General features: G+C 34.6%; 1 protein-coding gene across 5 annotated transcripts in view; it reads right to left on the bottom strand.

Annotated features, from left to right (window-relative positions):
• The window catches only part of LOC110799299 (calcium-transporting ATPase 8, plasma membrane-type), a 40194-nt gene that overhangs the window by 22639 nt on the left and 2649 nt on the right, over nucleotides 1–14906 (bottom strand). For 4 of the 5 annotated variants that reach the window (XM_022004532.2, XM_022004530.2, XM_022004531.2 and 1 more), the window contains 6 exons: nucleotides 14705–14794; nucleotides 13109–13178; nucleotides 6254–6333; nucleotides 5780–5863; nucleotides 5063–5140; nucleotides 4896–4967 (listed from right to left, as the gene is read on the bottom strand). In XM_022004532.2, coding sequence (XP_021860224.1) covers nucleotides 4896–4967; nucleotides 5063–5140; nucleotides 5780–5863; nucleotides 6254–6333; nucleotides 13109–13178; nucleotides 14705–14794 — 474 coding nt within the window. Of the gene's footprint in view, nucleotides 1–4895; nucleotides 4968–5062; nucleotides 5141–5779; nucleotides 5864–6253; nucleotides 6334–13108; nucleotides 13179–14247; nucleotides 14297–14415; nucleotides 14475–14704; nucleotides 14795–14906 lie in introns of all 5 variants that reach the window. The other variant, XM_022004535.2, reaches the window with a different exon arrangement.

The following is a 14906-nucleotide window of genomic DNA, read 5'->3' as shown; positions in this document are numbered from 1 at the left end:
GAGAAAACCCTCCTCTCTTTTCTCATTCTTTTTTGGTGGACTACTTGAACATAAAGAACTTCCAACATAAACCTTAGGAAAACGTATGTAGATAATTATTGTATATCTCACTCAGGAAAATATCCGGAATATTAGGAGAAAGAACAAGGTTGTAACAACTAGGAAGATTACCAAAGGTCATAAGAGACCAGTGTCATTAAGAGAGAATAATGAAGTGTTAAACCAAGAAAATAAAAAGGTAGTAACCCCAATATGAATAAGGAGTCAACTTCATTATACTTGTCAATAGATAAAAAAAAAAATTAATCTCATTTAAGAGCATTAAATTGGTTGTTGCAAGGGAATCACGAAATAAGTAAAGCTAAGGCCATCGGGCACTGGGCAAGCAACATTTTCTTCCTTTTACAAACTTTTACTCCAACAAGTTGTATTGCTGAAATTCGCATTATGTAAACATTTAAACAGCCAATGTCAGGAACCCTCATATGGTCAATCTTTGAAAACAAATAATATGTACTCCCTCCGTATTTTAATATGAGTTAAACTTTCTAAAACCGGATGCATTTTAATAGTTACACTTTCTATTTTTTATTTTTTTTGTATGTTTTTCTATTACTTTAATATTTCTTCTATACCTCGTGGTCTCCACTCCCAATATATTAATATTTTTTTCCCTCCCATTGTCCCCACACTTACTTTCATCCTCTTTTTCCCACAATAAATAATGCACCCACTATCAATTTCTTACAATAAATAATATACCAACTACCCCACTTGCAATTAGTTTTTTTTATTATATTCAACACAAACCTCCTAAAACTATTTGCCGGCTAAAGTGTAACTCATATTAAAATAGGGAGGGAGTAGTGAATCTTCCAAAGCCTCCGGTAGCCAGATATATGCAAGACGAAAGCAACAGAGCACTATGGAAAATGCAGCCTAGTGTGTCAAAACATTCACTTCTTAGTTTTTAAAAGCGGGACTTGGCGCGCTTTAGCACGGGACCTGGGGAACAAGCTAAAACGCTTCACACTGTCGAAGCGTAGGCCAGTACAATACGCGTATTGAACACGCTTTTATTCGCGCGCTTTTATGAGCTTTGTCCTGAGGCGCTTGGCGACAGAAGCATGTTAGTGTACTATTTTTTTCTAACGAGAGAGATTATGTGAAATGTTTGAAAGAAAAAGGTGAAAGTGACTAGACCCACCACATCCCTATTACCCAAGCAAAAGGAGATTAAAAGGTATTTTTTTTATCCTACTGTAGTACTATCCATAACGTTATACTAAAACCGACACTAGGAATGACACATGTCACTCCCTGGTACAAACCTTTCTCGCCAAAAACTCTTTTCCTAAGAAAAACATCTCTACTTTTTTTTATACTTTATTTTCTAACAATTTTTGCAAAATGTGTAAAATGTTATTATGGAATATTGATTAATAGATTATGACACTAATAAATATCACGTAATAATAATTTGCTAAATGATTTTTTGGTACACCGCGATATTTAGTTAAATCGGTATATTAATAATAAAATATATTTACTCAATATTTTGGTGAAATTAACGTATTAACCATATAAAATATGTGACATATAGTAGACAGAAAATGCATATTAGATGATTAAATGAGTACTTTCAAGATTTATTAAGTATGCAGTAGTTTTAGGAGGAGAAATATTTCAGTTAAATATTTTTTTTAAAATGGTCAAATAATAAGTTTAGAATCCGTGCCAATGCGGGATCTAATCTAGTATTTTAATATTTCCTTTATTTGTGTCAGTGAACACGTGTTAGGCTATGTTAACTTTTCCCCCTTTTCCTCTTTTTTTTAATCTAGTTTAGACTGCCAGTGTTCTTTTTACTGTTTTCCATCACACACTTACACGCATGTGGACACTCTATATAGTATAGTGGTTGCTTTATTTCCTTTCAGCATTAGTATTGATGTAAAATTAAGCATATTGGTACATTTATTATACTAGTTTTTTGCCCGTGCGACGCACGGGTTACGTGTATTTTACAATTATGTTCATATGGATTTGGTATTCGGAAACCAATTCATTTAACACTTGTCTGAAAGAATAATAATTAATAAAATGGCAGCTCTACCTTCCCCTCAAAAAGAATCTGAAAGAGTAACAAAAATGTTGATGGAAAGTTGAAAATGAAGAAGAGAGGTTATGAATACAAAGAGTTTTCAAATTAAAATTTAAGAAGAGACATTTATTATCTTTATTTTAAATAAATAGAGTTTTTAAAAGATGACATATAAGTTTGTGTGTTTTAAAATATTAGTATAGCAATAATGTTTTATTATTAGAATATTTTTAAGAAACGAACAAGTGCGCCTAGCCTACAAAGAGAAGCGTGCGCTTTGGTGCGCCCAACGCCTTTTAAAACTAAGATTCAGTTTGAAGATGCCTTAGGCATGAAGTTGGGAATATTCAGTGAAGTTGTGGAGAGTTTGTTGCGGTGGAAGTATAAATAGAAATGAGTTGTGAGAAATAATTACTTCATTTTGTGATATTTTTCTCTTTCTTCTTGAGTTTCCAGCATGGAATTAAAACTCGGCCGTTCCGTTACGTAACGGCCGTTATGTAACCTATTTTGGATTTGCCGTTACGCGAAAACTCGTTACGTTACGGTTTGACAAAAATCACGTCTTTCTCCCCGCGTCGTCCGTTACGTAACAGTGATTCGCCGCTAGGGGTGTGCAGTTTCGGATATCGGATCCGATCCGATCCGAAATTTCGGATATCCGAAATTTTCGGATCAGGAAATTCTAATCCGAATCCGATCCGATAATTTCGGATATCCGAAATTTTCGGATCGGATATTTCGGATCGGATATCCGAAATATCCGAATCCGATTCGAAATTCAAAAATCAAAATAATCGCCTATAAAACATAATTGTATTTTCCACTTTCAATGCATTTTCTCATCTGGATTCTTGCTAAATAATTGTTACCAAATTCGACATCAAAATCAAAACTGAGTACCGTGCATCAACATCAATTTATACTCCATCAAAATGCAAATCGAAATGAAATTAAACACAAGAGCAATACACAAATTATTTAATTCATTGAATTAAAATAGAGAAAATCGTGACTCCATCTTGTCGCCGGTCGGTGAGAGTGGGATGGTGAATTGGTGACTGTTGCGCCGAGCGGAGCCGTGAGTCCGCGAGAGTGCGAGGGATCGACAGTGAGAGACTTGAGACTCGAGAGTGACTGGTATGTAGCGTCGCGGTGGGTGGGTGCCACTGCCTGCGGCTGCTGTGGCTGTGGGTGAGTAGGTGGTGGGTGCTTGGGCGGCTGAGGGAAATTAGGGTAAGAGCAGGGTAGAGGAAGAGAGTTGTGTGCGAGAAAGAAAGAAAATGGAGTTCAAAATTCAAACTGAAGCCCACCGCCCAAAAGAAATTAACATTTTCTTTTAAGTTTTAAAATATTGCGGATATTTCGGATATCCGATAAGGGAAAAAGCTTGATCCGTATCCGATCCGAAAATCCGATATTTTTTTCGGATATCCAATCCGAAATATCCGAAACCTTAAATTCGGATCGGATATCCAAAATTTCGGATCGGATAACGGATTTTCGGATCGGATATTTCGGATCGGATATTTTTGCACACCCCTACTCGCCGCATTAGACGTTTTTTTCTCCGTTACACCGTTCTTTTACATAAATTGACCAAAAATTTTTATGTAATTAGTTATGTAGTTTATAAAAAATGATATTTCGAGTGCTTATTTGTTCACAGAAAATAATACTCACTCATATTAAGATAGATTTGGTTATATTGTGTTGATATAATGCTTTTTAGACCAAAAATATAATAATAAGGCTTAGACATGTTAATGGGGTTTTTTTCAAAAAATTCACACCGCGTCATCCGCGATCCGTTCTATTCTTCCTTACAAGCGGTTTCCGCGACAACGCGACCGTTACCGTGAACGCGACCGCATCCGCGTTTTTTTTCTATGGTTTCCAGCGACTATGAGGTGTGAGGCATGGGTTCTCAATTGATGATTTAATTGCATCAATAATACAACACTATCAGTCCCCTATTTTCTTATCTGTTTCTCAATTAAAACTTATAAAGATACATTTGCAGGCTTATTCTATAGCATAACACTATGAGTCCTCTCACATTACAGATCACAACTTGTCAAGGATACCACTACTCAAGGATTGAACTAAAGTAATTTTTGGCCTGAGATAACAGCAACACATATTGGAATACAAGACATGAAATCAAGCTGCAGACTTGCAGCACCAATCCAAGGAAAATAATGCCGGAAGCATACAATGCCAATGTAGAGAATAGATAGTAATGGACTTGATTGGGATTCTCAGGAAAAGAAATAGTGTTCCTACTTATCCCTATATTAGAAGCATCCTCTATCTGCACTCACAATTTTAAAGCTATTCATTAATATAAAGAAATACTCCCTCTGTTCCATATTGTACCAGTCATCTTTCAGGAATAAGCAGCCCATCGTAAAAGAAAACTCGCACAGTCATGAGCAAATTACAGAGAGCGATAGTAGATACTCAAGGTAGTTCGTTAACGATAAACTAAATAGTCCTAGAAACTACAACAATCGCTTTGAACGAAATTCATCTTTTCTTTTCTTTGTATCATAGAGACACCCGTCCCCCAAAAAAGAAAAGGAGAAAAGGATAAGAGTAATTTTGAGTTCACCACATCAACACAGTTCAAATGTCAGGATTATAGGGTAAAATGCATCATGAAAGCTAGCATAATGGGGAAAAAAAACATTCATAATTTAAACATAAGGCTGTTATCCAAAAAGAATCACAGTGCAGTTTTTGAACTACACCTGCTGAGCTTACATACAAATAAGAGTTCAAAATTTACCAGCATAGTACCGAACCCATCAGCTACTTTGCAACCAGACGTTAGGAAGGGTGTCTTTGAACCCATGGTAATCTACAAAATAAACCAGTTCACGAGGTTCGTAAATTGGAATGAGGTTTAGCACTTTCATGTCATGTATCAAGGACTAGCAATAGGAAGAAGCTTACAATTTTAGCCACTCCGGTGATACTCGACTCATCAATTGCAAGAGAATAACCAGATATTAGCACTCCATCAGCAGGCACCTAAACATAATCAAGGCCAATAAGCATACACGTGAAACACAGAGGCAAACATGATGTTAGAATAGTCCTGACGAACTGTCCAGCACACGGTCTCGCTGTTTAGGCCTGTTCTGTACGACTTCGAATTCTATTGTATTTGTTACTAGTGTTTATGCATGCACGTAATATTTTATATGAGAACTGTAATTTTATAAAACAAAGGTCATACGGAGGATTTAGTTTCTTAGATAAAAGGAAATAAGCTATATTTTTGACAAAATAACTTCTTTTTTTATATAGAAATAGACGAATAATTTATATATTTTTCATTTAAACAAATTTAACACTTTAGTAAGAGTTAATAGATATTTCATAGGGGGCCACCAAAAAGTCAAAGATTGCAGAGTCCTTTATAGAATAGAGATTATGGGTTTTGCCTATTTTCTTGGACTTTTTCCGCATTTGTTTTGGCAGTGTTATATAAAATTTCTATGTCATAACCTAGCCTTATACCGTAATCTGTAATTCTTCAAGAGCAATAAAAAATTTCACTCCTTGAACATAAACTAGCGCATGTTCTTTGTTCTTTATCTTTGTTCTTCGTTATCTTTATTGCATCCATCATAACAAACGAAGATTAAAAAAAAAAAACACATTCACCTGATCACCAACTTTAAGATGTATAACATCTCCAACAATAATGTCAAAGATTGAAGACATCACCCTTCTACCCCCTCGGGTAATCTGCGCGCGCACATATAAGACATGGTTAACAGCAACCTCAAGGCAATTATTTTCCTAACATACAACAGTCTAGTGAAAAGGGGAAAAATACAATGAGGATACTCTTAAGCTTGAGTTGCTTGGTGTTACTCCTTGTAATTATTTTTGTTCCTGCTATTTGAAATCATTTCACTATTCACAATTAAAGATAATCATCTAACTTCTTTTCAGTATATAAGAAGATCTTTTTGATACATCTTAATGATTACTTTAATAATGTAAAAACTTTTTAATTTAAACTAACATGTAATTAATGATATAAACATGCATTGGAAAACGTCCCAAAAAGGAAATGGCAAGAACTTTAAGAGAAGTGATATTTAGGAAAAAAAAATACAAACATTTAAATACCTCATAATGTATATTCCTTTCCTGACCATTCAGATTCCGTAGATCCCGTAACTGGAGATATTGTTGGTAATCACTGATGGCTACAAGATAGGGGAAAGAAATAAAATTCACATTTTCATTATTTGAAAAAATAATACTCCCTCCGTCCCAGATTACTTGTTACACTTTCTTTTTTCGTCCGTCTCAAATTAGTTGTTACACTTCTAAATTAAGAATGACCCCACAATTATTATAATCTCTCTCTTCCCACTAAATTTTTTCTTGTCCCCACACCCTCTCTCATTCAATTTAGAAAAATATCCCACTAACTCCTATCACATTTACTTTTTCAATAAAATAACAATTGATAACCAAAAATACCACTTATCACCTAAAACTTTGTGCAAAAGTGTGTGTAACGAGTAATTTGGGACGGAGGGAGTAATAACACCCAACAAATAACCATTTAAAAAAAAAAAAAAAAAAAAAAAAACGATTAGCTTAATATAATTTGGGTCATATTCAAGCTCCAATGAGTGACAGTACCGAAACCGATTTCGGTACTCCCTCCATCAATCAATATATCCATCTACTATATATCTGTTAAAAAAATTAATTATAAGATATTTTTATACTATGTTTTATGGAGCATGAAGAACTTATAATAATGTTTCCAGCGGGAAAAGCTGTGAGTTGTTGATTAATTGGGCGCCAATATTAAGTATTCCCTCCGTTCTTTTTTATGTTCTCATTTACTGTAGACTCTTGTTTCGAGGAGTATTGGAAGTGGTGGATAGAAGTATGCTTAAGAGGGAAGCTATGGTTGAAGAGTTGAAATTTCAGCTGACTAGATCTCAGTCAAGGATAAAGGTACAGGCGATAAACGCAAATCAGAAAGGTCATTCAAAGTAGGTGACTGGGTCTGGTTGAAACTACGACCATATCAGCAGCGGTCAGTTCAGAAGAGGGTCAATCAAAAGCTAGCTTGGAAGAACTTTGGACCATTTCAAGTGCTCAATAGAACTGGCAAAGTCGGCTTGCTAATGATGTAGGACTATGTGCATCCCGCATTTATGGTCCGACTCTCCCAAAACACAGCTCTAAGGTATGGTTACCTCCCCCTCTTGATTTTGTTAAACTCAACTGTGGTGCCTATCTTGGAGAGCATGGCTGGATTGGATTGGGAGTAGTAGCTAGGAACTACAAAGGAGAGGTGATGTTCTCGGCTTCAAGAAGAGTTAGAGGTCATTGGACGGCTGTTATTGCGTTGGAAGTGTTAAAAATAAAAGAGCATCCTTAATCTCTCTAAATTAAGAATTTATATTTAGATATTACTAAATTATTATTGATTTCATTTTAATATCATTCATTTTTAAGTTAGTTATTTAAGGTGTTTACATAATTACAACACCTATATAAGCATTGTAAAAATAAGAGTTAATCATATCAAAAATTATATAAAAGAATAATATATTCGTTTATTATATATTATTTATGCACAATTAGCACTATATCCTAACAGTGGTATCAGAGCTATAACGATCAAGAAGGCTAGAGCACGATTTCCGCATGATAATAATATAAAATAAAAATATTATTTTCACAAAAAAAATAAAAAATATGGCATTTTCTAGCACAAACCAACAACAGGTTGTTCCATTATTCAATGGTGACAATTATGAATATTGGAGCATTCGAATGAAGGCTGTTTTACGTGCTTTTGGAATATGGGAAGTTGTTGAAACCGGCATACCGGAAACACAACAAACAGAAGGAGAAACAGTTGTAGGAGCAATTGATTGGCCGAAAAAAGATGCAGAAGCATTAGCCAAAATTCATCTAGCTACCACGGACTCAGTATTCCCTCGAATAATGAATGCTACATCAGCAAAACAAGCATGGGATACCTTGAAAAACGAATTTCAAAGAACCGAGTAAATGAAGGCGGTCAAATTACAATCGCTTCAGCTTGAGTTTGATCATTTAAAAATGGGAAAAGATGAAAGCATAAAAGATTACTCTTCAAGAGTAATAGAGCTCGTTAATCAATTAACAGCCATGGGTGAAAACATAACTAATCAACGAGTGGTGCAGAAAATGTTATTAACCTTGTCAAAAAGGTTCAACACAGTTGTACAAATAATTGAAGAGGCAAAAGATCTCACAACATTATCTCTCGTGGACTTTCTTGGTTCTCTACGAAGTCATGAACAAAAAATGACTATTAGGGATAATGAAACATCACAAGAGGATCCAGAAGGAGCCTTTCAATCAAGACATAGACCCTCGTCTTCAAAATCTCACAACTCAAGAGGAAATTTCAAGCAAAATAATTCATACAACAATAAGGAGAGAGATCGAAAAGGTAAATTTCCTCCTTGTAAAATTTGCAAAAATACAAATCATGAAGAAAAGAATTGTTGGCACAAGGGAAAACCTCAATGCAATTATTGCAAGAAATTTGGTCATACAGAAAACGAATGCAGGTTTAAAAAGCAACAAGCGAGTGTGTCAGAGACAATTGATGAAGAAGGATATCTCTTTTATGCTAATCAAAACGATAGTAATAAAAGAGATGATTGGCTAATAGATAGTGGATGCACAAATCATATGACCAAGCGATCTGATATTTTTACCTACATTGACACATCCGTTAAAATCCCTATCAAAATGGGTAACGGTGCAATGGTGAAATCCGAAGGCAAAGGTACAATCGCAGTTAAGACAAAGCTAGGAACAAAATTGATAAAAGATGTTCTTTATGTCCCTAGTTTAAATCAAAATTTGCTTAGTGTTCCTCAGATGATTCAGAATGGATATTCCGTCCATTTTAAGGATGAATCATGTGCAATATTGGACCCGCAAAGAAATCAAGTTGCTAATGTTAAAATGCAACAAAAATGTTTTCCTTTGAATTGGCAATATGCAGGAACGAAAAGGTATTACAAGCACAAGGAGATGAAGTTACATGGCTATGGCACAAGCGTTTTGGTCATAGTAATTTCCAAAATCTAAAACTTCTTTCACAGAAAAATATGGTGAAAGGTATACCAACTATCTCAAATATAAATGTTGTCTGCAATGGTTGTCAATTAGGAAAAATGACAAGGCAACCATTTCCAAAGGGACTTGCACGAAGAGCAACAAAGAAATTGGAGCTCGTGCATACAGATGTATGTGGTCCAATGAGAACTCTTTCTTTGGATGATAGCAAATATTTCATCTTGTTCATTGATGATTTTTCTCGAATGACATGGGTATACTTCATGAAAGATCGTTCTGAAGTTTTTAAAATATTTAATAAATTCAAGAACTATGTCGAGCAAGAAAATTCTTTACAAATAATGAATCTTAGAAGCGACAATGGAAAGGAATATACCTCATTAGAGTTCAAAAAATTTTGTGATGAGGAAGGTATACATCATCAACTTACCGTTCCGTATACACCGCAACAAAATGGTGTAACCAAAAGAAAGAATAGAACTGTAATGGAGATGGCAAGATCAATGCTCAAGGATAAGGAAATGCCTAACAAGTTTTGGGCAGAAGCAGTCTGTACATCTTCAAAATCGACTCTTAACAAAAGCAATAGAAGGTCGAACGCCAATTGAAGCATGGACTGGATATCAACCATCAGTAAGTCATTTAAGGGTGTTTGGATGCGTATGTTATACTCATATCCCTGAGCAAAAACGTCATAAACTTGATGATAAAGCCGAAAAAGGTATTTTCCTCGGCTATAGCTCTCAGTCTAAAGGATATAGGGTATATAATCCATATACCCATAAAGTTCAAGTTAGTAGAGACGTAGTCTTTAGTGAAAATGCTACATGGAATTGGGAGCAAAATGACATTGAAAGAAGGTACGTTACAACACCAACATTCCAACAAGATCGTCCTACACCACAGATACCAACTCCGAATGACCAGACAAGTCAACATTCGCAGGAGGAGACCGGTAATAATTCAAATGAACCCGACTCTCACATACATGAGTATGATACTTCTGCAGAATCACCTCCTAGAAGGACTCGAAGAATTTCAGACATATATGACACTACTGAAAGAATTCCAGATCTTGATCTAGAACAATGTGAGTTTTGTTGTCACGTTACACATGAACCAGTTAATTATGAGCAAGCCTCTCAACTTGAACAATGGAGAGCTGCTATGAAAGAAGAAATTCGCATGATTGAGAAAAACCAAACATGGGAATTGCAAAATAAGCCACCTAACAAAGATGTCATTGGTGTAAAATGGATATACAAAACAAAACTCAATCCAGATGGTTCAATTCAAAAGCACAAAGCCAGACTGGTAGCTAAAGGATATTCACAACAATTTGGCATTGATTATAATGAAACATTTGCTCCAGTATCAAGACAAGATACAGTTAGAGTAATTCTTGCTTTAGCTTCACAGCGAAAATGGAAAATTTATCAACTAGATGTTAAATCTGCCTTTCTAAATGGATTTCTTCAAGAAGAGATCTATGTTGAACAACCTCTTGGTTTTGTCGTGGAAGGAAAAGAAGATAAAGTATTGAGATTGAAGAAAGCTCTATACGGGCTCAAGCAAGCTCCGCGAGCTTGGTATAGTAGAATTGATGGTTACTTTACTCAACAAGGTTTCAAGAAGAGTCCTAATGAAGCAACCTTATACATAAAGAAAGATGGGTCACGCATTATCATCTTATCTCTTTATGTGGATGACCTAATCATTACTGGGAATGATTTATCTATGATAGAAGCGTTTAAGCAAGAAATGATGAATCAATTTGAAATGACTGATCTTGGCTTAATGAACTATTTTCTGGGCATGGAGATTAAGCAAACAGAAGAAGGGATCTTCATAAGTCAAAAGAAATATGCACAAAACATCTTAAGAAAGTTTAAGATGGAAAATAGCAAACCAGCATCCACTCCTTTAGCTCAAAATGAGAAGTTGAGCAAAGAAGATGATTCAGAAGATGCTGATCTTAAACAATTAAACAATACAGAAGCATAATTGGAAGCTTATTATACCTAACTGCTACAAGACCAGATATGATGTACGCGGTAAGCATGTTAGCAAGATTTATGCAGAAACCAAGTCAAATACATTTGCAAGCAATTAAGAGAGTTCTTCGCTATCTAAAAGGAACCTCGGATTATGGAATATGGTATACGCCAAATAAAAATTCGAAGCTAATTGGATATTCGGACAGTGATTGGGCTGGATCTATCGATGATATGAAAAGTACATCGGGATACGTGTTTTCACTAGGAAATGGCGTATTTTCTTGGCTTAGCCAAAAGCAAGATACTGTGGCTCAATCTACGGCAGAAGCTGAATATATTGCAGTATGTGCAGCCGCAAATCAGACAATATGGCTTAGAAGAATTTTAGCTGAAATGGGTGAAGTTCAAAAACAACCCACAACGATATTCTGCGATAGTAAATCTGCTATTGCTATAGCTAAGAATCCAGTTCTTCACCGAAAAACAAAACATATCAAAATAAAATATCACTTTGTCCGAGAAGTTGAAAGTGAAGGAAAGATCAGCCTTGTCCATTGTACTTCTGAAGAACAAATTGCTGACATATTTACAAAAGCACTTCCGAAAGCAAGCTTTGAGCGATTAAGAGAAAAACTTGGCATTCAAAGGAAGCTCTTCAAGGAGGAGTGTTAAAAATAAAAGAGCATCCTTAATCTCTCTAAATTAAGAATTTATATTTAGATATTACTAAATTATTATTGATTTCATTTTAATATCATTCATTTTTAAGTTAGTTATTTAAGGTGTTTACATAATTACAACACCTATATAAGCATTGTAAAAATAAGAGTTAATCATATCAAAAATTATATAAAAGAATAATATATTCGTTTATTATATATTATTTATGCACAATTAGCACTATATCCTAACAGGAAGTGCTAGTTTTTATTTTAGTAATTGGTCACGTATTAAAAGGGATGGGAACTTTGTCCCCCACCACCTTGCTAGATTAGTGCCTTTTGGTGTTGAACAAGTTTGGGATAACCACTGCCCTGTAGAAGTTGCTCCGTGTGTTTATCAGACAATTTGTCCCATGATTAATAAATGACACTAAATTTCCCCACAAAAAAATTAAAAAATAAAAAAACGGGTAAAGTTGCATAAGTTGAAACTTCCAGCTGACTCTACGATTCATGATGTATTTCATGTTTCATTGTGCAAGAAATTCTATGGGGTCTTGCCTATTGCAGCTCAAGTTCCACCTTGGTTTCATGGAAAAGATGTTTCAGTGGTTCTACAGCCTGCTGCCGTTCTGGAAAGAAGAACAGTCAAGCAGCAGAATAGGGCTGTTGTTCAATATTTAGTTCTATGGCATGGCAGGGCTATGCTGAGTATGAGGCTACCTGGGAGAATGCTGAAGTTTTCGAAATTAAGTACCCTAGTTTTGTTGTTGAGCAGACTTGAGGACAAGTCTTTTAGAAAGGGGGAAAGTGTGTTATAGGAAGAAATAATGTTTTTGGTGGAAAAAGTTTGAGTTGTTGATTAGTTGTGCGCAAATATTAAGTAGTTGTCTGTTAGTTTAGTTTCAGGATTCTGTTGTTAACTCTGTTATAGAGTCAGCACTATATAGCTAGCTACAGTCTAAATATAATCATAATCTCCAACATTCTACTTCTCTAATTCCTCTCTGTCTTCTTCTATCTTCTTCTATATTCTGAGCTCTCTCTCTACCTTCTACATTCTGTTTTCTCTCTCTTCTATTCTTCCACTGCATGTAAGCTTTTAGCTTACATCATTAGTATGTCCTTAATTTTTATTATTTTCTCTTATTTTCCCAACAGAAAATGATAGGCATAGGCATATTCTTGATCTTTGACAAGAAAACAAACAGTACCTGTAACAACAATGACAAGGAAAACAGCAAAGATAACGCTTCCACCGTCATACCATCCTTGTTTAATTCCCTGTGACAGATCAAAACCAATATATAGTTATATATATAATATTACGTTACTTGACTCTTCATGTCTGATCCTCGACACTTCGACAGTGACGTGGACAACAATTCATTTTGGGCAAAAGTCATTGAATTTTTTCACACTCGAGTTGGACTTGGACACAAATATGTGTCCGACATGAGTACCCAGGTCCAAATGACATAACTTATATACCCAAACGATAAAATTTCAAATTTCAAATTTCACAATGTCAAGGAAAAAGTAAAAATAAAGCAGCTAAAATTAACATAAAGTTTAAAAAGAAATTTCAAATAATGTCAAAGGTGTGTTGAGCTCTACATTATATAGATCAAATAGTAAACAAATAAATCATTTCATTATATTACGGAAATTTTGTGAAGGACCTACTGAAAACAACTACCTAACAACTCCTGTTATCAAAAAAAAAGTTAGTTTACTTCGTATGTATTTTTAGAGAAGATACCTATTTGAATTTTTTATTTGAGCAGCTGGAATAGATGTCAGAATTGTTTAGAATCAACTAATTCAGCCACAAAAGTTTGTGGTAGTTGTTCGGCTTTTTAGGTTGGGGTTTTGAATTGGGATAAATTGTTCAATTAGTCCATGTTGAAAAATTACATCAGTATGTCATCCCAAATCCAAAAATTAATGAGATCGATCGAATATTAAAAGCTCCATGTCTTCAACTCATTACTTTTGGAATCCAACGGAGCATGTACAACAGTTAATAATGATACGCTAACATGTTGAAAACTGCCTAATATAAACTACAAGTGCCTAATATCATATTTTTTTTACTATAATAGCACTCCCAATTAACAAGATTAGCTATTGTAGATAATATTTGGTAATGTAAAACAAGTAAAACTTGATAAAATGTAGTTGCTTTATAAAAAATAAAAAATAAAAATGCTTGCTCTAAAAACTCAGAAACTCATACAAGTAGCATATTTCTACAAATTAATCCTTGTCTTGAGATTATTTATAGCAAACTGCTCTGAGATAGTGCGGTAAGAAAATGGAAATTTATATCAATCTGAAAATTCTTCTTTACCTTCGTTAATGGGTTTCGAATTTCGAAAGCACAGGAAAATGAACCACAACTAAAGAACAAAAACAAAGACAAAAAAAAGATAAAAATTATAACCCCAAAAAGAGATTGCATTGATGAATGATAAGAAACTTTGTCAGTGAAAATTTAAAACAAAGTGCATTATCTTACTGCAGGGACTTGAAAAATTGAAGCACGGTCATTTAGAATTAAGCAATCACAACTTGGAGCTGATCGAGCATTAGAGAACAATTCAGTTCATCAAGCAATTTCTCTTCGAGAATCATAACCACAATATATCCTTAAGGTTAAGGCAGTTTAATCATGAACTGGAAAATACACAATAGCCCAAACACCAATATGTAGTTTATGTGTACTCATTGTGCACCCCATTTTTAAACAAACACATAGTTCAAATAAGTAAAAACATATAGTTTTGCCTCCAAGGTTTGAGACTTACCTCTGATCTGATACCGAGAGCCAAAGATGCCAAAGCAGCTACCACCAATATTAATAAAGTCAAATCTAAACAAGCCTCCCAAAGGAACCGCTAAACCAAGTAAGAAAAATTACAGGACATGTCATATCTCATTATCCTTCATTTGAGAAATAGAAGTACTAAAATTTGTCAAGCAAATCAAAGTTCCTCTGGGAAAAAACTA

Source organism: Spinacia oleracea, chromosome 6 (genome assembly GCF_020520425.1).
Source record: "Spinacia oleracea cultivar Varoflay chromosome 6, BTI_SOV_V1, whole genome shotgun sequence".
NCBI classification, from domain to species: domain Eukaryota; kingdom Viridiplantae; phylum Streptophyta; class Magnoliopsida; order Caryophyllales; family Amaranthaceae; genus Spinacia; species Spinacia oleracea.
This window is presented reverse-complemented; position numbering and strand designations above follow the sequence as displayed.